This window comes from Squalius cephalus (assembly GCF_949319135.1).
Source record: "Squalius cephalus genome assembly, chromosome: 21".
NCBI classification, from domain to species: Eukaryota; Metazoa; Chordata; class Actinopteri; order Cypriniformes; family Leuciscidae; genus Squalius; species Squalius cephalus.
Window position 1 is genome coordinate 8,700,090 of NC_137142.1, and position 23,433 is coordinate 8,723,522.

The 23,433-nt window shown below is 36.0% G+C and overlaps 1 protein-coding gene across 1 annotated transcript in view; it reads right to left on the reverse strand.

The window, feature by feature from the left end:
• Nucleotides 1-23,433, reverse strand: part of LOC307148928 (CUB and sushi domain-containing protein 1) — an 838,966-nt gene that overhangs the window by 175,213 nt on the left and 640,320 nt on the right. Inside the window, exons 15-24 of the mRNA XM_079854872.1 lie at nt 20,228-20,422; nt 19,992-20,130; nt 19,584-19,771; nt 15,286-15,474; nt 12,683-12,799; nt 12,166-12,381; nt 11,851-12,039; nt 8,490-8,659; nt 6,699-6,855; nt 4,984-5,175 (exon numbers count right to left, since the gene is read on the reverse strand). Of these exons, the coding sequence (XP_079710998.1) occupies nt 4,984-5,175; nt 6,699-6,855; nt 8,490-8,659; nt 11,851-12,039; nt 12,166-12,381; nt 12,683-12,799; nt 15,286-15,474; nt 19,584-19,771; nt 19,992-20,130; nt 20,228-20,422 (1,752 nt within the window). The remainder of the gene's footprint in view (nt 1-4,983; nt 5,176-6,698; nt 6,856-8,489; nt 8,660-11,850; nt 12,040-12,165; nt 12,382-12,682; nt 12,800-15,285; nt 15,475-19,583; nt 19,772-19,991; nt 20,131-20,227; nt 20,423-23,433) is intronic.

Sequence of the window (23,433 nt, forward strand, 5' to 3'; positions counted from 1 at the left end):
AATTCAAATAAAAGCAAACTATGTAAACTGAAGGCAATATTCTCCATTTTAAAGGCCACTGAAGTGCCTTGAAATGTGCAGCATTATTCAATAAGTTGATGTAATTTCCACTGAAACAGGAAGACAGGGTGAGACATATCGAACAGCTCCTGCCCCTTTTTTTTTTTTTTAAATAGCCAATAGCGTTTCATCAGCAGTTATAAAGCAGTTTCCTCCTAATCTGTAACCGTTTCTCCTCCTAATCTCCTCCATATCACTTTAAAATTTAGAATTCTGTGCAGAATTAAAATGGGTCCTATACATTTTCTGGTATGCGACGACTCGCGCATTTGATTCGCTCTGTGCTAACGTGTCTCTGGACCGGAGCTGTGGCGGTTTGCATGCCATTAATGTGAAACCAGACTTAATTCGCCCCAATGGAAAGCATATTTACACTGTCTGAATGCCCTATCCCCATACCGATTTTAGCCGCAGCTTCAGCGTCTATTTATGATGGGCAGGATGCTTTAGATTCTAGAGAAAATCAAAAAAATAGACAGAAAATCTGATGGCAAGATGAAGTGCAGAGTGATGTCATCAAAATCGTTTATCTATTCTGGTGGAAGTGAGAGACTGTTATTTTTGAATGCTTGTATCGTCCAAATAGGAATGTTGACATTGTTTTGGAGCAGAGTAGCTTATAGATAACAGTAAGGCTAACATATTCATACTAAAAGCCAAAAATCTTCAGTACACCGCTCTGGGCTTGCAGAGTAATCATGGGACATTTTCCTCATCCTAACCACAGTGGGAGAGCCTTTCTCCATCCCCCTCAGCACTTTATTTGCACTTGGGTCTCTCATGTAATCACTGAAGTTGAGTCTCTTTACAGAGAATTACAGTATGAAGACACTCTCGCATTCGGTTCACACTCAGTATACCAGCCTGATGCACTGCTACACCTTATGAATTTCCAGATTTCCAGTAAGTCATAGAGTTCAACACCATAAACAACTACATTTATTTGAGATAAAGAATCTGTAGATGTTTAATATATAATTTCATTGTGGATCTGTTCTGTGTTGTACTGTATGCAAAGTATTGCGCTTTGCTTTATTGATATATTCGCTATACTATTCTCTACTACTATTCTGATCTTATGACATGGTCTTCAGTCACACAGCACATTCTGTGGTGGTACCATAGTTCAGTAATGGTATCAAATGGAAATACCTGGGTACTTGATATGTAGATCCTCAATTAATGTACTACAGTATTTACAGGATATTTCAAGGTCAAATGTTTGGACGGTTACTTTATTATTATACCTTCTTTATTATGACTATTTTCCACATTTAGTAGTCATCAAAATAACAACAACAAAAAAGGGGAAACCTGTGTTATATTTGAGCTTCTTTATTATCTAGATTCCAGCCCTGTAAACTCTCACTCATTTAACTTTATGAGGTGTATTCTGCGAGGCTTTTTAAACAGTCTTGAGAGAGTTCACAAGTATGCTGGGCATTTGTTGACTGCTTTTTGTCATTATCCATTCCAACTCACCCATCTGCAAAAAACATTTAGTTTTGTATTTATAGATAGGCACAATTTTTATTTGCATAAATATACAGCCCTTTTTTGTTCATGAGAAACATATTGTATCCAAATGTTTGACTGGTAATGTGCTTTAAAGAACATAATTTAACACTTTCTACAGTGTAAAGCCAGTATTTATAATGCATAATAAGGGTATTCTTAATGCATGATAATACACGCATAATTCCTTACAAACAATCTTATAATGTGTTTTCATGTCATGAATAATCGTAACAACATAATACTTACTTACCTATTTGTGGTTATAACTATTAAGAGTATGATGATTTATAACACACAGTGAACATAATTTTATCAACTTAAGTTATATTGGATTATATATCCCATAGTTTCATATTTTTTTACTTTCCCAAGTCTCATATCTTGACATTGTTTACTTAAGATCTGCACAGTATCATACTACAACATACATACTAAACATTTAAAGCACTTTATAATGTGGTCTGCTTTAAGTAAAGTAACAAAAGTTGAGTCTTCTTTTAAACAGCCGTAAGATATCATGAAGTGGTTATAAGACATGTCCCTTAAGTTGTGTGGAAAAGTACAAAGGAACATACATTCACAATGCAAATCATGTTTTATTCATAAAACTGCAAATTTACAAGGCTTTAGCAAATCTAATAAGCAGGTAAGTATTATAACTGTTGTTATGATTATTCATGAGATGATACAACACATTATAAGGTTATTTATAAGGCATTATCCATGTATTATAATGAATTAAGAATAACCTTATGATGCATTATAAATGTAGGCTTCATAGAAAGTGTTATCGGCTTCATCTGGTGTTATAATACATTGTACTCTTAAAAGTAAAAATAACCACAAATAGGTAAATATTATAATGTATTGTAACTGTTATGATTATTTATCAGACGATGCAACATATTATAATGTTGAAAAGAGAGTTCTCTGCGCTTCTGTAATCCACAAACAATCCGGTGCAACCAGGGCAGGACAAAACAATTCAAACAAAAGGAATCGCCGGTGCAGCACAGATGTATACTGATTAAAATATTTATTTAAGGTGCATAACAATAAATGACTAACGTTTCGATGTGGTTACATCTTCATCAGAGTCCTTGGAGAGAATGAGCAATGAAGCCATTAATAAGGATCATCAACAGGTGTGATTAAGGGGGCGTTGGCCACCCAAAAAAGTACATCCCTCTGAACCAAGGTGTCACACTCATAAAACAATCATTAAAGGGCAAGTGCCCACTCTGATGAAGATGTAACCACATCGAAACGTTAGTCATTTATTGTTATGCACCTTAAATAAATATTTTAATCAGTAGACATCTGTGCTGCACCGGCGATTCCTTTTGTTTATATTATAATGTTGTTTATAAGGCATTATGCATGTACTATAAAGCATTGAGAATACCCTTATAATGCATTATAAATACAGGCTTCATAGAAAGTGTTACCGAACACCATAGTGTTACCATGATATGGGTGATATAACGATGTAATAAAGTCTCAATCGATAGAGGTTTTGCTATCATTTATATTGTGGTAAGTAAATATATCTCCACAAGGCAGTACTGCTTAAAGTTATTGATTTGTTAGAGTAATAAAGAAATGACTGGATGAATGAGAAATTTAATGATACCTGCTTGATGTTAAAATGAGTTATTGAGCACAATAAGCAGCGAAAAAGAACTCAATATGCTACTTGTGCTGTCTTGGCACACACCCAAAAACATGCACACAGAAAACCGTCTTCGACTGAATGTTCAAATACACACAAAATGCTTGCCTTAGTGAGTATCCTAAAAACCTGAATAACTTTAATAGCTTTAATAAGAGTCAGTGCATATTTAATTTATACAGTAAAGACCATGCAGTGTTTTATTTTTGATTTAATTTATCTTGTATTTCTTACTGTACTTGAATGCTACTGTTATGTAGACCTACTGTAGCCTACCTAAAAAACTTGTTTTCTTGTTATAATAACAAACAAAGTAAAAATAGCTATTTTAAGATATACTGTATATTGTTATATTGTAAGATATACTGTATATTGTGATATTGTTGTAAAATGTTGTGTTTATATTAGGGCTGTCAAACGATTAATCGCGATTAATCGCATCCAAAATAAATTTTGTTTTTACATAATATATGTGTGTGTACGGTGTATAATTATTTTCTATATATAAATACACACACATGCATGTATATATTTAAGAAATATTTGCATGTATATACTGTGTATATATATTTATATTATATACAATTTATATTATATATAAATATTTTATATATAAATAACACATTTTTCTTAAATATATATGCATGTGTGTGTATTTATATATATAAAATAATTATACTCCATACACACACATATATTATGTAAACACAAACTTTTATTTTGGATGCGATTAATCGCGATTAATCGTTTGACAGCCCTAGTTTATATGTCTAAAGTCATCAGTCTTTGCAAATCTTATGAATCCTCCACAGAGTCAATGGGAGTGTTGTATCTTACCAGGTTCACCAGAAGTCACAGCGTGAACAATATCCTACTGGTTTATATAAACCAAGAGAGAGTTCTGATGGTCTTCATACTGAAATACTGAATATAATATCAGCTTTGGGAAACATGATCAAACTTCACCACCTTTCTTCTGTGATGGTACATGTGCCTTGAGCACTGCAACGTAAATTAATCTATGAATTATTAATCAAATTCTCTTTGCTGATCTTTCTTGGATTACAATCTGTTACATGAGTTGGAGAGGGCAGAGGATGGTGCAACTGATCATCTTCATCATCAAATTTGATGAACCACAGAAGAAATAAATCCAAGCAAAATATGTGTACAACAGGACTAAAAGCCCCTCAGGCTAAACTGCCTAACACTAGATAAACCGCCACAGCACTTTACTAAACACTTGTTTATCACTTAACACTGTCAAATTTTCCTGATCCATTAAGTCGTTGCATTCATTGGCAAAAGAGTCATTTTGAGGTAAATTGAAGATCATTCTTATTTAATTATAATTTTATTTTCCATACCTGTATCTTCGATTTTCAATAATAATTTAATTCATTTCATGCCACTATTTAACGAAGGTTTGTTTTGACGCTCATCTTTTCCAGTATACTGGATTTTTCACCTGCTCAAATGTTGACAACCAATTAAGAGGCTCTTTGACAGGTTTTCATGGAAGGACAGGAACTCAAACCCTTCCCTGACAAACATTTAATAGTGAAAGGGAAAACATTCACTTGAAAGATCAAATGTGAAAAGAACAACTTGTAAATTGCAACAAGACCAACATTTGATATCAAAATTTTTTAGAAAACCATACATACAAGGTTTAGGGTCTTCATATCATCGGAGCTAATTCATTTGTGTAATTGTTGATGTGGTGAACTCACCAATACAAGATGGAAGTGGTTTGTCCCACACCCTACGGTCTCCACTGAGGCATGTCAGTGTGCTGCTTCCATGCAGTGTGTATCCAGGATTGCAACTGTACAGCACGTACGTGTCTGCAAAATGGCCGTCATCTTGGATTTTGTAGCCGTAATTAGGTGTCCCCGGCTCCTCACATTTGACAAGGTCAAAACCTGTTAGAGGGGCAGGATCAAGGTAAGCCAATTTGAACAGTAAAAAGACATCTGGCCACATGAAATCAACCCCCTGGCAGGCTGGATTGGCCTCTTGCTTAATAATGACATAAAGGCGGTGCAATAAATGATACACCTGCTCAAAACAGTTACCTATGCAGCCCCCAGGAGCCCGCCTCAAATTAATACCAGCAAAGATCAACCTTTTTAAACATGTTGTCCATTCTTCCAGTTTCTGTTTTGTTAATGCATGTTTTCAATGCAGGACAGCCTTTTCAAAAAATGTATCTGAAAACAATAGACCTGATGTGCCACTCTTTAATACATTTACTAGTCTCCTTTATTTAGCTGGGAAGATGGTGGAAGTCTTAACGAGGAAATAATGAGAAGTGGGTAACGAGGATATTATCAGACTGTCTCTGACCAGCAATTAAAACTGTAATATCTTGCACATGCTGTGTCTTTTCTGTCTTTGTTTCTACTTATACTTTCTTCTAATTACAGCAGTAGTATTCTTCTTTTTAAATGAATTTAGAGTCAAAATGAATTTAGAGTCAAAATGTAGTGACAGAGATTTAAGTGTGTGTTATATTTGTGTGTGCATGGGTGTGTGTGTGTGTGTGTGTGTGTGTGTGTGTGTTTGTGTGTGTGTGTTTGTGTGTGTGTGTGTGTGTGTGTGTGTATGTGTGTGTGTGTGTGTGTGTGTGTGTGTGTGTGTGTGTGTGTGTGTGTGTGTGTGTGTGTGTGTGTGTGTGTGTGTGTGTGTGTTTGTGTGTGTGTGTGTAGGTTTGGCTATACTTGTGAGGGCCAAATACACTTACATAGTGAAATATTATGAAAACCAACTAGAACATTTTACTGGTCCTCACTAGTTACAAATCGACTAAAACATTTATTTATTTAAATCTAGTGTTTTGCACTTGTTTCTGTGATGGGTAGGTTTAGGGATAGGGGCTGGGTTAGGCAATAAGGAAAATATTATTAACCTGATATAAAATCAATGGAAGTCTTAGCGATGTCCTCACTAATATAATAAAACAAATGTTTGTGTGTTTCATAATTGTGCTTCTATTTTCTGCTTCACAACCATCATAGGTAAAAAACAACAACCTTTGTTTGGCTACTGCATCTAGTTCATGCGTGATGTGCAAAATATGATTGTCAGCAGTCAGCCATCAAATTACTGTCACACAGGGGTGACAATTCAATAGACTGAGCTGAAAATCAGTTTGAAACCATATACTCAATTCATTCTTAATCAAAGTGAATGCTAGAATTGTCAAAATGTATAATAAATGTGACATTTTTCAATCGGACAGTGTCAGCATATTGACTAAGTGATGGGTAAAAAAAACAAAAAAAAAACAAGAAGCAAGTTTCACCCAAACATATGTGAATACCATTAGACATACTTAAAAGAATCATTCAAAAAAATTCCTTGTTTGTGCACTTCTATAGCCGTGTCTCAGGATTCAGTGCATGATATTAAGATGGAGCCTTTATTGACATTTTGTTCAACTTACTACTATATGATAGCTTGAATCCTTTGCTGGTACCGGTACCATTACTGTTAAACTCCATCCAGAGATGGTTGGATGTGCTGTTGAGGATGGCTTGAGACATGTCACTTTTTGTGAAATTGCCCAGGAGTCTTGATGAGCTATCTTGACCATCATAAACCTATGAAAAACAAAAACAAAGACTAAAAGATACAGGAATGTTTTGTTTTGCAGCCAGTCAGTCTCAGAATTGCTTGTACTTATGATATAGCCGTCTGTTATAAAATACAAAAACAAGTGTTTATTTTTTTATTTTTTTTATCTCAAAATGATGACTTTTGGTGTCTGCATTGAATTATACAATTGCTTTTCAAAATTGCATATATTTTGAAACAATAACCCTGCGAAGAGAGCGCAGGAAACACTGCAGCATAGGGAAAAATATTAAAGGTCATAAATCAATGTCAAGCAGCAGTTTTCCACTTTCTGTTGTGGAGGACACAGTTTCAAGCTTTAATGGAAAATATCATGTGATTCAATGCAGAATGGGACACTGGTCTAAGGACTGACATTGCTTTCGCTGATTGTCTGCAATGATGCACCTGATATAGTTTAAAATGGCCAAAACCAATCAATATTATTATTAATGAGGGCAAAACGGTTTTCTTGTAATCTTGCCAATAATTGACGCACCTCTTGATGGAAATAAATGTTGTGATGTTATTTCCATCAAGAGGAGCATACATTTTTAGTCAAGATCTTGTAACGATAATGCAAGAGTCAAGCACTCTTTAAAGTTTCCAGCACATCCCAGAGACTTTCAATGCATTTAAGGTCTAGACTCAGAGGTGCCAAAGTGTGTGAAAATGATTCTTCATGCTCCCTCCCAACCATTCTTTCACAATTTGAACCTGAATATGGCATTGTCATCCTGGAATATGGCCATGATCCACTTCCTAAATGGTTGTTTAAGAAATGAAAAGCTACTTACTCCATCAATTGGGGTTAAAAGATCTGTTCCAAAACATATAACATGCTATAAACAATAATCACAGCAATAATGATCCAGTCCTAGACTGGTTAAGTATTTTCCTAATTAAATCCAAACAGCTCTTTTTTTTTTTTTTTTCTTTTTTTTTTTTTGGCCGGGCAGTGAGTTTATATAGTCTAAAAGCTAATTTACTGACAGATTCACTTCAAATATCCCAAAATGCTAACAAACAATATTCTGATGATTAAATGCAGCAGAATCACTGTAACTGTGACAAAATGTATGTGTTCGGAATTGCTAAAGCACCTCATTCTTACCCTTCATTTGTGACTTAATTAGTGGCCTTATTGGTCTTAAGGGACCATCTTTCTTCTGTGATGGTACATGTGCCTTGAGCACTGTAACGTAAATTAATCTATGAATAGTTAATGGTGTCTCCAAATCCCATTTGCTGGTCTCTCATGGATTACAAACTGTTACATGTTAACAGTGTTGCAGAGGTGTTGCAATCGCCGAACTTCATCAAACTTCATGCAACTCTGCTTTGTGTTTGTAACGTCACAAATGACCACTTTAAAAAAGAATTCAACTGAAAAGTAGTCATTACACTACAAAAGTAGTTATTAACTTAGATGTAATTTAATTCAACGGCTGATCCAAAATGCATGACCTCACAATTATTTAAAATATAAACGATATATATATATATATATATATATATATATATATATATATATATATATATATATATATATACACGTTGACAAACCTATGTATAAAATAATGCACAGTGATATAAAATGACTTATGTTGGTCGCTCTTACCTTGAGGAAATCTCCTTCGTGAAGCTGGAAGTTGGCGGCTGTGATTTGAATGCCCTTGCCTCTGTCAGTCTCAATGCGGTAGATGCACTCGTGGTTGTTGTCGTAATTTAATGGGTAATTGGGGGACAGTAGTACACCCTGACTGCCCACAGAAGTAGCGCCACACTCGGCTAGGCAAATCCAGAAGTATGGATGGGAAAGAGAGATTGAAAATAAAGAAATAGGTGAGAAGCCAAATGTTTACTGAGGGTCAAAAGTGCAAATATCTAATTTAACTTATTAAAGTAGCACGTGGCTGCAGAAAAGTAGGGGTCGGTCACAAATAAGTTGGGTTGCCTTGAAGCCTGTAGTGCCCTGACAGCTGCTACTCTATTTCCTACAGATAGGCCAATTTTAGGCCAAGGTTTTGTACCGGTAGATTAAGTATTTGTCATTTTGATGAATCACCGCAAGAACAACTTCAGAGGAATACTAATTAACAGAGAGGCCTTTGTGCATTAGCTAGTTGCTGGTCACAAAAGCTCACTGCTGTGTTAGTATCAGATGTCTTTCTGTTTAATATTCTGCACCAGCAACTCTGTAAGTATATAAGCAGATGTTGCTTCAAGACCTTGAGCTCAGCAACTTAAAATAAAACTCTCCAGCAATGGCCTCCTGGTATCCAGACTTTTAAAAACGGTATCAGTTCTCCTCAGAGACAAACTACTGAGAGAATTGATTCTAAAAGGAAGGTGGTTTTGTGCGTGTTGGCATGTGTGTGTGTGTGTGTGTGTGTGTGTGTGTGTCAGAAGACATGAAGTATAAAGAATTAGTCTGGTCGGATTCACTTTATTTTGATGGTCCCTTTAACACATTCAGTTGACTAAGTAACGTTGCATCTACATGTCTACTAACTCTCATTAGAGTGTAAGTAGAGTATTAGTAGACAGGTAGGATTAGGGTTAGAATAAGTTGACATGTAGTTGCATGCAATGAATACATGAATTCAATGTTAATGCAATAAATTAATCATATATATAAATATTTTAAGATTTTTTTATGTTTTTAAAAGAAGTATCTTCTGCTCACCAAGGCTGCTTTTATTTGATTAAAAAAAAAAAAAAAAAAAACAGTAATATTGTGAAATATTATGACAATTTAAAATGACTGTTTTCAATTTTAATATATTTTAAACTGTAATGTATTCCTGTGATCAAAGCTGAATTTTCAGCATCATTACTCCAGTCTTCAGTGTCACATGATCCTTCAGAAATCATTCTAATATGATGATTTGATGCTCAAGAAACATTCATTATTATTATCAATTTTGAAAACATTTTTTTCAAAATTCTTTGATGAATAGAAAGTTCAAAAGAACAGCATTTATTTAAAATAGAATATTTTCTAACATTATAAATGTCTTTACTGTAACTTTTGATCAGTTTAACTCATCCTTGATGAATAAAAGTATTGATTTATTTTATTTCTTTCCCCCAAAAATAAAATTAAATTGCTTACTGATCCCAAACTTTTGAACGGTAATGTATAATGTTACAAAAGCTTTAGATTTCAGATAAATGCTGTTCTTTTGAACTTTCTATTCATCATAGCATCATGAAATAAAAATGTAAATAACTGTTTTCAACATTGATAATAATCATAAATGTTTCTTGAGCATCAAATCATCATATTAGAATGATTTCTGAAGGATCATGTGACACTGAAGACTGGAGTAATGATGCTGAAAATTCAGCTTTGATCACAGGAATAAATTACACTTTACTGTATATTCACATAGAAAACAGCTGTTTTAAATTGGAATCATATTTCACAATATAACTGTTTTTGTTTGTATTTTTAATCAAATAAATGCAGCCTTGGTGAGCAGAAGATACTTATTTTAAAAACATTAAAAATCTTACTGACCCCAAACTTTTGAACGGTAGTGTATATGAAATAAGGTGTCTATCCCTCCCCCTTCACTTTATAATTAAATATCATGCTTTTTGATTGGGAAACTCTGGTATGGAGGCTTTCAAAAAGTGGAGATAATTTATTTCAATTAGAATTTCCATATCAACCCTTTATCAACTTTTGTAGCTACTATAATCCTAACCTCTCCAGGCTAATGTTTGTTGTGTTCACCAGACCAATTAAAGGCACACTCACAAGCTCTTATTACTCCACAGCGATTAACCACTATTAAAACCCGGTCTGACAGGAGGACTGCACAATTACAACTAATTATTTTGTCAGCGTTTTTAACTCTGTCCACAAATATCCATGGCCTTAAACAATTAACAGCCACAGAAGAAAGATTGCAATCTGCAATCTGATCAATTTTAATTCATTTATTATAGCAGGGTACATCTCTGAAAGTCTTTCACCCTACAATGCGAAAATTTACTGTGTCAAGTTCCACTATAAATAAAACATTAATAAGATGGGGGAATAGTCCGAGCATTTAAATAATGAATTTGAGGCCCAGTAAAATGGACTCAATTTAGGATGAAAGGCAGAGACCAGATTTCTAAAAATATGCAATGGCTAAAATTTCACTCTAGTTCTCCCTCCCTTTTATTTTATGGCCAAATTAGCCTGACCAATATTAAAATGCCAGCACACTAGAAATTACTGATTTAAAGCACTGCAAATTGATGACTCAATAGTTGAAATCTGCATTTTAAATATCTATGCATTACTCATAACATTATTCATAACATTACTGGTGTGCATCTTGAGACAAAACAATGGCACTGACATATTTTACTGGGCTTAAACCTTCTCTGTGAAACCGGGTGCATAAGTATATTTATGTAGACACTTAAAATACTTTATTAAGAAAATAAATCATAAGAAATTCCGATTCCACTTAATTCCAGGTCATTAACAATGAATTACTTTTTCAGAGTAACAGAATAAGAACATTCTGCTCCGAATGTGTTTACTGCATTTTACATTTCACTCACAAGTTCATTCTTATTACAGTAATAATATTTTAGTCTTAAATAGACTTTTTGGTCATGCTAATTCTGAATTCTCAACCTTAATATTGTATGTGTAATCAATATTTTCAAGTTTCCAAAAGTACATAAAGGCAGTACAAGTATTCCATTTAATACTTATACCATATAATACATATAATAATAATAATAATAATAATAATAATACAAAGCAAACGTGTCTCTTCAGAAGACATGTATTAAATTGCTTGATTCATATGGATTATTTTAGACATCTTCATGGACTGTTTGAAGCTTGAGCATTGTGATTAACTAGTCTTTCAGCGGATTGACATAAAATGATGAGATTTAGTTTAATTACCACTTAAATAAACACTATGATGTTTGAGAATAATAAATGAAATCATATGACCACCTACCCACACACCTGGGCAGGGCTGCACTCCATACTCTCCGCCCTCCACCCAAGCAAGTGATCTTACTCTCGCCTTCCAGACGGTAGCCCGCAAAACAGGAAAAGGCCAGCGAGTCGCCAACCCCGAACTGGAAGCCCACCCTCCTGCTGTATGCTGGTACTCCTGGGTCCTCGCACGGCTCCAGGCTGTACTCTGTGGTACAAAGTCATAATAACTCTTAAACCTCCAGACTGCTTAGCAAAGCATGGGTTAGAGTAAGCACCATGACAACAGTGCCTTCAAGCACACCATAATGAACAGAATGAGCGATGCCCCCACCAGAGAAGGTGATATTGAAGCCCTCGTATGACATGGAGAAGTCCGAGACGAAGCGTAGCTGGACGCTGAAGTTGCCAAACAGGCCAGCTTTGATGGAGGGCGGCAGGACGGAGCCTGTGAGCCTGGCCACCGGCTCAACGAAGCTGCCGTCCTCGGTAATGAGCAGGTAATCATGGGAGTCTTCCAGGTGGAACGTGTGGAAGAGAAGCTGCACTCCTGGGGAGTTTCAGATGAGATTAGGGCCGTCAGTCACAAGCAAAATCTCTGTTTCAACCTCACAACCCACTGAGAAGCCTTCAGAGAGAACGTAATACTGATCGAAATAGAATCGCATTTGCCCGACATGGTGCTGAGTAATAAAATGTACAGAAATGTGAAAGGTATCTTAAATTCGTTATCAAGGGTAATTTCAAAGGGCACAGAAAGGAACCTCATGGGTAAAATCAATGTGCTTCAAACTGTTATCAGTCAATGGTTTGTATGGCTCTCGCGCCTATAACCTGTTCTTTGGTATTACCTTTCCCATGAGACACTTCTACCGTCCAAGTGCAGTTCAGCGAGTTTGGGTAGAAATCTGGAAAACCAGGAGAAAGAACCGTTCCGGTTTTTCCGTAGATATAGCCCCCACATAAAGCTGGAAATACAATAACAAGAAGAACTCATGTTTGAATTTCTAAGAAGTAGTGAGTGGTTTCAGCATTTTGCTATATGGTTGTTAATATGTTTTGGATGGTTGCCAGGGTGTTGCTATACATGCTTCATTGCTCAAATAATAACAATCAACAACGGTTAAAATATAAGTCCAGATGAAGTTGATGCAGATATCTGGGTCACACTTGGCAAACAATATCCAGAACATGTAAAATACTTCTTCCATAAATAAATACATATAATAAAACTTCCATATAATACAACTTCCCAGGCTTTTTATAGTGAAAGTACAAGATGATGGATGCAAAACAAAACATGGAAATAGACATGTTTGTACATGAAAAGCAGCAGGGTTTAACGATACACTAAATAATAAGAGGTTGACATCGCATACAACATAAATACTTGCAAGAAGATCAAAAGGAGATGTAACAACTGAGACAATTTTCCAACAGGAGAACGTCTGTCAGTGGAGACAGTAAAAAAAAAAAAGCTTTTTTTTTTTTTCTTGAAGCACCAGAGCTGTAAGACAGACTATCATAACAGAATATTGAATACGTCCTTGAGCCATGCTCATCGTCCTGATTTCATCAAAATATATCATACAACACAGGTTATGACAGGACACACATTATTGAGCCTCAGCATTTTGTCCTTAAACAGCCCATTAAATCTCTTCATCAAACGACAAATTCTGACTAATTCAATTTGTAGGATTTTTTCAATAGAATAATAAAGGAGAATATTATGGAAGCTTGTTTCCACCATAGAACAAAAACTAAAGGTAATTGTGACTTTTTACACAATTATGACTTTTTAGCGCAATTTTCCACTGGACAAAATTGCGATTGTTAACTCATGATTTGTTCTGTCTGTGCGCACCAATCTTGCACTTCTATCTACTCCTCAACCAGACCACCTAGAGACTTCGGGTTTTCGGGATTATGTTAAGGAAGGTCTAATCTCGGGAACGCACAAAAAAGATGTAAAAAATAATGAGCTAATAAAAAAAATGATGTTCACCTAGTCAAGTGATTGTGCCTTTTTTATTATCCATTGCTGATTTGATTTCAGAAAGTTCATTTGAATTTCAAGAGAAAGTTATATTCTCGAGCAACTTATTTTCTCTTTCATTTACTATCTCTTAGTGTTGTGATCCCATGACGTGAGAAAATTGCGCTAAAACACTCACTGAGTTTTTATTACTTGTTTTTCTCACAATTGAAAGTTTACTTCTCACATTCTGAATTGTGTGATTTAAACTTGCAATTGCAAGGTATAAAGTCAGAATTGCATAATATGAAGTCGCAATTGAGTGTTGTAAAGTCAAAAAAGTCAGTCTATTTTTCTCAGAATTGGACTTTTAAATTGTTTTAAATTGTTTTATTCCATGGAGGAAACAAGTTTCCATAGGAGCTCACACTCGAAGATAAAAAATATTTTTTATTGAGAGGCCCAAACTGAGATTTATTTGACCAAAATAAGAGATACAATTCTAAAAGATTGTAATGAAAATCATTCAAGATTTCACAGCAAAAAGACAACCTGTAGTACCACATTCTGAAGGTGCATGTTATTAGAAATATACTAAAAGGCCATTTACTTGCTTAAAACGTAAATCAGATGGCATAAGGCATGTAGTAAATTTGCATATCAAATTTTATACAGTAGGCTTTATAGGGTCAATAAAGTACATTGATCTGAATTTTATAATGGCTCTGAATGTGTCTCATTTAATCAGAATTTTAAGTCTGAGCTCTCCATTTAATAATAACACATCAGTCTGACAGTAAGGAAATGTGTAATCTTTCATGAGCATGTATTTACATTCCCGCAAACAAATGGGGAGTATCTGTCCTGTCTGTAATGAAGGTCAGGCTCTGATGAGAGACCATCAGGCAGAATCAAAGTCTGTTCAAGCAAATGCACGGAGCTGATAAGACGCAGATATTAGAGGACATTGGGAATTCTGGAACAGACTGGCAACAGCCTGATTGCTCTTACTGGAAAACACTTTGTTTACTTTCAATCCCTGCAATCAAGAAACAAATGAGATAAACAGCTTTATAGAGCTCTTAAGGACTTCCATTATTTGTTCCCGCTTCCCTGTCCTACCTCCCACCGTTTAAGGTTATCTATAAAACAGTGCACGCCAGTCACCTCTCCTCTAATCAAAAATGTATGAACTCAAATCTCGGAGGAGTGTTAAGAAGGCTTACCCTTTCCCCTCAGATAAAAATGTAATGCAGCCCAGCAGGGCTAGTTTATGGACCGGGCCAGTGACCTAAGGCCCCAGATTGTCAAGGGGCTCCAAAGTCTCCACCAAAGGAAACTGAAGACCTGGGTGCTCAAAGCATACACTGCAAGCTGACACCAGGGTCCAATTTTTAGACGTTTTTACATTAGGTGGTTGGGTGGAGCGGTTCCTCTTGTACATGACCAGAATTTGGTCTACCGAGAATTGCCTACCGTCACAGCTAGGCAGCGCATGGTTCCACTGATGGTTCCTCTCACACACAATGGGCTCCTCATCGCTCAGAGTATAGCCTTTATCGCAGCTGAACGTCACTCTTGAGCCGATGGCAAAATTGTTCCCGTGCCTTTTCCCATTCACCGGGATCCCTGGATCTAAACAGGAATCTGTTTCCATCATAATGCCTGTGAGGAAGGAACAAAACAAAATAAAATATTTCATTTCACCTCCAAGGTCTAAATTGAAAGGAGGATGGTGTCGGAAGCATTTTATACAGTATAAATCAGCAGATATCAGTCCCCCTGTGGTTACCTTCCTTCAACCAATACATTTTTATTTCTACTTCCTTATATATATATATATATATATATATATATATTGAAGACCATTCGGAATAACTGACAGCACTTTTTTGAGGAATTTCTCCACTTGTCAATTTCCCAAGCATTGGGCTCTATTATGTGGCCACAGATAAACCTCTGATAGCTGTCTAAAAAGTCTGAAAAATGAGAACACTTTGACACTTTCAATGAGTTTCATATATATCAGGCGTAATGTCAGAGGTAATTTATTGGGAGTCATGAATATCGTTTGAGAATCATCTCATGCTCCCTCTTGCCCACATTTCTCATTTTTCTGTCTCTATTGCAGCACATTACATTATAATAAAGATGTTAAATTACTGCTAAAAAAGAGAAACTAGAGACTATTTGTCATGTCATTTGGTTTTATAAAGATATTATTTGCATTTTTCACTTAGGCTCATGGGGAAAAAAGTGATAACATTTAATTTTACACACAGATCTATTTGTATAGTTGCAATAATACAAAACAATCAGGGAAATTGATATGTGCTATATTTCTAACAGGCAGTGCTTAAATTGATAATTAACCACTGCAAATCAGGTTTATTGGCAAAATTTACAGACTTTCAGCTGTTTGCAACTAACAAATCAAACAAAACTAACTGAAATAGCTCAACACAACAAATGTTTCAAGTGGTTTCCCCAAATTCAACAGAAAATGCAGCTTTAATGACTTCTGCAGTCTCAAAATTATTCAACCCATTCATGGCAAGCATCTTTAGTACTTAGCAGAACACCCTTTTGCTGTTATGACCAAATGATATCTATAACCAGACACCAGCTTCTGGCAGTGTTTCTGAGGAATCTTAGCCCAATGGCCTCCAGTTCAGTGATATTCTTGGTTTGCGTGTGACAACAGCCTTCTTCAAATCTCACCAGAGATTTTCTATGGGGTTCAAGTCAGGTGACTGTGATGGTCACTGTATAATCTTTGGTCACAGGAATTTGAGGTATGCTTGGGATCATTGTGCTGTTGGAAGGTCCAATGATGCCCAAGCTTCACTGATGGCATGACGTTTTCTCCAAGGATTTCATGATACTTCAATGAATCCATCTTGCCTTCTCCACGCTGCAGGTTTCCAGTGCCGGAGGATGCAAAGCAGCCCCAGAGCATCACTAAGCCACCAACGTGCTTAACTGTAGGCAGAGTGTTCTTTTCAGCATATGCTTCATTCTTCTTCATCCAGACATACCGCTGATCCAGAGTTTTGTTGGAGAACAGAACAGAATCCTAAAACTTCTGTGGCTTATTTATATGATTTTGAACAAATTGGAACCGGCTTTTCCTGTACTTTTGGGTCAATAGTGGTGTTCGTCTTGGAGTTCTGGCATGGAAACAGCATGTGTTTAGTACGCGCCATACTGTGTAAGCTGAAACCTCAGTGCCTGTTGCCACCAAGTCTTGCTTAAGGTCTTTTGCAGTCACGCAAGGGTTTTTCTGAACCTGCCTTCTCAGAAATCTGGTTGCAGCAGTCCTTTTTTTGCCCCGTCCAGATAGTGTAACCACTGTCCCTTTAACTTTGAACTTGCAAACTATGTTTCCAACAGTGTCTCTATGAACATTTAGTACCTTCGCTATCTTTTTGAATCCTGTTCCTTGTTTGTGAAGGTGATAATATATTCTCTTAACCTTTTGACTTAGCCATATTTCTAACATACAGTCAAATGTGACACTCAACAAACCTAGCCAGTTCAGATATCCCATGTGTTCTAGCTCTAACTAATGAAGCCCTTGATTAGTTGCATCAGGTGTGCTTGAGACAACACTTTTTGCAGATTTGTGCTGTTGTGAGGGAGTCTATTCAGGGGGTTGCATAATTTTGAGACTGCAGAAGTCATTAAAAGTTGAATTTTCAGTTGAATTTGGGGAATTAACCACTTGAAACATTTCAATTACTTGTGTTTGATTTATTCATTGCAAACAGCTGAAAGTAAATATTGCCAATAAACCCGATTTGCAATGGGGGTTGAATACTATTGATTACAACTGTAAATATAAGGTTTTGGAATAATAAATTGTGATGAATACGCCAAGTTTGAAAAAAAGAAAAAATTAAAGAGTGTATTTAACAGCCCAATCAACAAAGCAAGAAAGCGGGGGCGCAACTAAACCTTTCAAAACACACTCAGTCATCCTTCCTTTAATTTCAAGGGGACTAAATTATTATGGAGAAATTATTATGACTAATGAGTAAACTATACAACCGATGACCTTCTACCACTTTCCTTTCATATTATAGGTCCAGGACAGTATTCCTGGTTGCTACTCCTCATAACTGAACACTAAAATGTCACACGTGGCAGTAACCAATGGCATTTTTAACTCAAATCAAACATGAATAATAATAATAATAATAATAATAATAATAATAATAATAATTAAAATTATAATTATAATTAAAAAAAACAATTTGCATTTCTTATGCAATTTATAAGTCTACTTGAAACAATTATTTAGCTATTTAATTTATTTTTACCTTTATCACCATTTTAAACATTGAATAAAATAATTGAAACTGTTTCTATTTATTAGCCCATTTGAAAAGTATTTTCAGTTTTGTTTATTTTTTGTTTTAGCAAGGAACATTCCTTTCTGTTCATTTACAGATTTACAGTCTGTGTCATGATGTGACAGACTACAACATTATTAAACACTACTCTATTTATATATATATATATATATATATATATATATATATATATATATATAAATTCTGTATTTTTTTTTAAACAATTAATTAATTAATTTATAAATTAAATGGGAAGTCACCCACCCACAATCAATTATGCTAGGACCTATAATTTCAGTTTACATGTCCGAGCATAACTTTGAGGTGAGGGATCAAGTATGCAGTGGATTGTAAAAGCAAAACAATTTATACAGTGTGGTCTATAAGTAAATTTCAGATGATTGTATTAAATTATGTTTTCTGTGAAACCTGAAAAAATGACTTAGGCAATTATTTTAGGAAGGTGACGCAATGTAGTAGAAAGTCGTTGAAAGCCAGGAGCTGTAAAAAAAGAAAAAAAAAGAAAGAAATAATAATAATAATAATAATAATTCACCAGATGACGTATTTTGAGGACTTTAGCTGACAAAAAAAACCGGGAGATCTGGGTGTAGGTAACATAGAGAAAGAGTATGCATAGTTCAATTACTGTATGTATACTACTGACATTGCAACCATAAAAAGCTGGTTGAGAATATGTTAACTTAACTTTTAACAGTTTTAAGATTAAAGCAACATTTAAATGTTTTTAACATTTCTACACTTAACTATAAATTTGACATATACAGTGATCAAAATAGTTTATGCAAGTGGAGGTTTATCCGTTTTCCAATAATGACAGGATGCCCAATGAGGTTTACAATTTACCCAACTTATTTTTACATATCCCTAAAATAGATTTAAAATCCGATTTCAGCTTGTTCTGGTCTAATCCCTTTTAACCAGTTGACAATAACCACAAGAGCATTAAAACAGGGTTTTAACAATTATCATTGGTCTATCTGTTGAGCCTGCATAAAACAACAAACAGTCCTTGAGTCAGCGGGACATTAAACTTTAATCGCACTCTGAAGCAGAGTTTATAAACCCACCACCACCAAGCATATTCAAAAAGAAAACAAACGTTATTTTCATATGTTTAATTATTCACAGAGGTTCCTCGCCTCACTTAAAGTTGTCTACTGCCTCTGGATGTTGATATTTGTCACGTGATGCTATCACACATTAGTTTTCTCAAAATAATTTTTAGACAACTACAAAACTATAATCTAATTGTAACCCTGGAGAACCCGTTCCAATTACATTACATGCACCAGAGAGCATGTCCTGCCAAAATTTTTGCAGTATTGCAGAACCGCCCACTGTGGAGCATGAAAACCCAATATCCATGCATTTAAATCACTGCAGATGCTGACTCACTCTCGTAACGGATCTGGAAGCCTTCGCTGGAACGGCTGTTGTCAGTGGTAAAGAGCAGGTACATGTAATTGCTGGTGCTGATGAGGAAGTGAGGCGCTTGAGTGCCGTGGTACTCGCCAATCAGCGGCGACGAATTGGAGAGTCCGTCCCGAATTTCCAGCGTGTCGTAATTAACCTCCGTCTGAAACCTACACAGAAAAAAAAATAAATCAGCGGAACGTCTGCTTATGACCTAGGTCTTTAGCAGAATTACTCTAATGAGGGAGATTAAACTGGAAGGTTAAGAAGCGAAATTGTAGGAGAGCAAAACTGCACTGAAGAGACTGCGGTCAAGGTTTCCAGAAATGGGACAGGAGTTGAGTGTCTTGGGGTTTCATGTGCTCTGAATTCCCAAAAACGAATCAATACCTGTCAAAAGATATCTTGATGGCATGATCCTTTCTGGCTTCAATCACCCATTCACAGTTAAGGGAGTCTTTGTAGTATCCGGGCCAGCCAGGGGACAGTAAGACTCCCATGGGAGCCGTTAGATGTCCGCCACATGGAGCTGGGACAGTGAGAGTGCAGAAAATAGAATGTCAACAAAAGCCCATCATACAAATCCCAGCAGCACCTTCAGAGAGCTAAGTAGAGCAAAGTCTCACCTTCGCAACGGGGGACGGCTGCATTCCACACCACGTTTCCATCCTGGATGACACAGGTGATGGATTTGGATCCATGTGTCTTGATGAAGCCCTCATCGCATGTGAAGAGCACTGAGCTGCCCAGTAAGAAGTGCTCTCCAAAACGCTGCCCGTTGATGGGAATGCCAGGGTCGTGACATTCATTTTGGCCAAACGCTGCAGAAACGGGATGAAAGTATAATCAGTGCTGAAGCATATAATACATAATTCTAGGTTCTGCCTGTCCTTGTCTGTCAGCACTTAACATGCATTATAAGAGTACCTAACCTTCAATTAAGTAAACTATAATTATCTTTTAAAGATTAACTAATGCAACTGATATTACTCAGAATGCCCAGTCTCATAAGCGAAATGTTGTTGCAGTGACAATTTACTGTGTACTTACAATATAACCTCATTTTGGAGAATCATGCAACACATGCGAAAACAATGCTAACAACCATGATACCACTAAACCTAATTCATATATCACTAATCTGTGTATGTTATCATGTGTTTAAATGATGCAATCATGTAGAGACAACCAAAACGTCAAAAATATTTCAAATTAAAATAAGCTTGGATGATTGTCCTGGTACATATATGGGAAGACACTCTCATGGCAATAATAATTTATACAAGATGAAATTGTATGATAATGTACGACTTTGTGTTATCATCATGCTTAGATTTATAGGGTTTGGATAAGAGGTTGGGCTTAATGTTTAGCTTTAAGTTTGGGTTAACAGATGCTTTAATCCAAAGTGACTTACAGTACATTACATTCAAGGTTTACATTTTATCAGTTCATGCATGCCCTAGGAATCGAACGCCTGACCTTGGCATTGCAAGCATCATGTTCTACTGTTTGAGCTAAAATAATTTTTACAGTTTCACCAACTTTTGCGAATTAGTATGACTTCTACTGAGCCTGGGTTGGATACCACACAATACAAGGGATAAAGGTGATAATATTAATTTGCATGAATCCACCCACTATCAAAAAGGCACTCCAGTAATATTTAACCCTCTTTTCAAAGGTTTCCATAAAGCCTGGTATATCTTTAGATGTTATAATGTGTTAAAGTGATGCTCTCAAGTAGAGACAAAAGCAATACAGTATGTCAAGATATTTACCATTAAATTTGCCAATACAGTACAATTACATAAGTTCAATTGTTCTGTATTTTCATTTTCTCTATCTGAACAGCTATGTAGTTGTTCCAGGTTGTTGTTTGTAGAACTAGTCAAACTAGTAACAGTGGCTTGATTGACTATTGAATTAGTAATGACTATGAAAACAGTTCTACATGAGCACTTAAGGGACCAAAATCAGAAAAATGTCTTGAGATAAACCAAATGCCACCATGGTAGAAGTGTAATAACTGACTCTAGATAGTTGAATTATTTAAAATCAATGCAAATATTTAATGCACACTCCACTTTGTGTCAAGGCAGCATTACCATACTGCAGGGTGTGCATACTTTCTCATAATTTAATTCAATAATTTCTTATAGTAATAGAAAAATGTATTTCTCACTTTACATTAACAGTTACAATTTCTCATGAAAAATAAATCCGAATGGAAAGCCACAGACGTTGAGGCGTTGAGAGCATCCAGTCGCATCACAGCCCTCGTAATCCTCTATAGTGGTTTGAGACACACTCAAATTTTGTCAAATCTGTTTTCCCTTAACATAACTCTGTAGACAGCTCACATATGTGTCACACATGCATCACAGATGTCAGTGTGGAAGCTTCAATTATTCAATATGTGCACTCGCAGAAGCAGAGAATCCTGCCAAAGCTATTTTAGTGTTTTCATTTTGGTGAACACATCTGTCTGCGAAGCCCCTGTGGAAGTGTGATGGCTAATGCATGGAGACCTTGCGGCCAGGGCTTAGGCCATGTACGCAGCTCTACCCCATTCCCCAATGACAGCCTCATTGTTCTTACGACCGTTCCTGACAGTTGCTCCAGCGCCACTCCAGTGGAAACATGTCTACTTCTTTCTGAGACAATGACACACCATTACCGAAGCAGCACTGTTGAGATATCAAACAATACAATCCACTGACACTGACATCGCCTGCAACTACTGGTTCCATCTACCCCCAAATTTTGTTCCCCGTAGACGAGTCAACACAAATCACGGTTCCGGTTTCACCAATTCACTAAAAATCTATATGTCTGTTTTCAGCTATTATGCTCACTGACTCGAGTCATCTCCAATGGCATTCTAACTGTCTGTCATTATTATTGTTAATTATTCTTAAAAATGCATAATTAATACATTACAGCTGTATTTATGCTTAGCAGATGCACTTTTAATCCAAAGCATGTGTTTCCTGGGAATCAACCCTTGACTATTGTTCGGACACGCTGTACAAGTTAAGGTACAGAAACACTACATTGGTATCAAAGCAACGTTGCAGAGAGGAGAAAGTTTCTAAATTTGATGTGTTTTTGTTTCAAGAGCGTATTTCAGCAAATAAGCTTCCAAGGTTTGCCATAACAACTTTAAGTACTTACTACTGCTGTGGTCACCTCAAGCAACTTCACAAGCTGGGGCGGTGCCAGAGAATTTTTAACGACTGTGCTGAGGGGGTGCTAGATCATTGACAGGGGGAACTGCGCAATTATAGGCAATATATATATATATATATATATATATATATATATATATATATATATATATATATATACATATATATATATACACTCACCTAAAGGATTATTAGGAACACCATACTAATACTGTGTTTGACCCCCTTTCGCCTTCAGAACTGCCTTAATTCTACGTGGCATTGATTCAACAAGGTGCTGAAAGCATTCTTTAGAAATGTTGGCCCATATTGATAGGATAACATCTTGCAGTTGATGGAGATTTGTGGGATGCACATCCAGGGCACGAAGCTCCCGTTCCACCACATCCCAAAGATGCTCTGTTGGGTTGAGATCTGGTGACTGTGGGGGCCATTTTAGTACAGTGAACTCATTGTCATGTTCAAGAAACCAATTTGAAATGATTCAGCTTTGTGACATGGTGCATTATCCTGCTGGAAGTAGCCATCAGAGGATGGGCACATGGTGGTCATAAAGGGATGGACATGGTCAGAAACAATGCTCAGGTAGGCCGTGGCATTTAAACGATGCCCAATTGGCACTAAGGGGCCTAAAGTGTGCC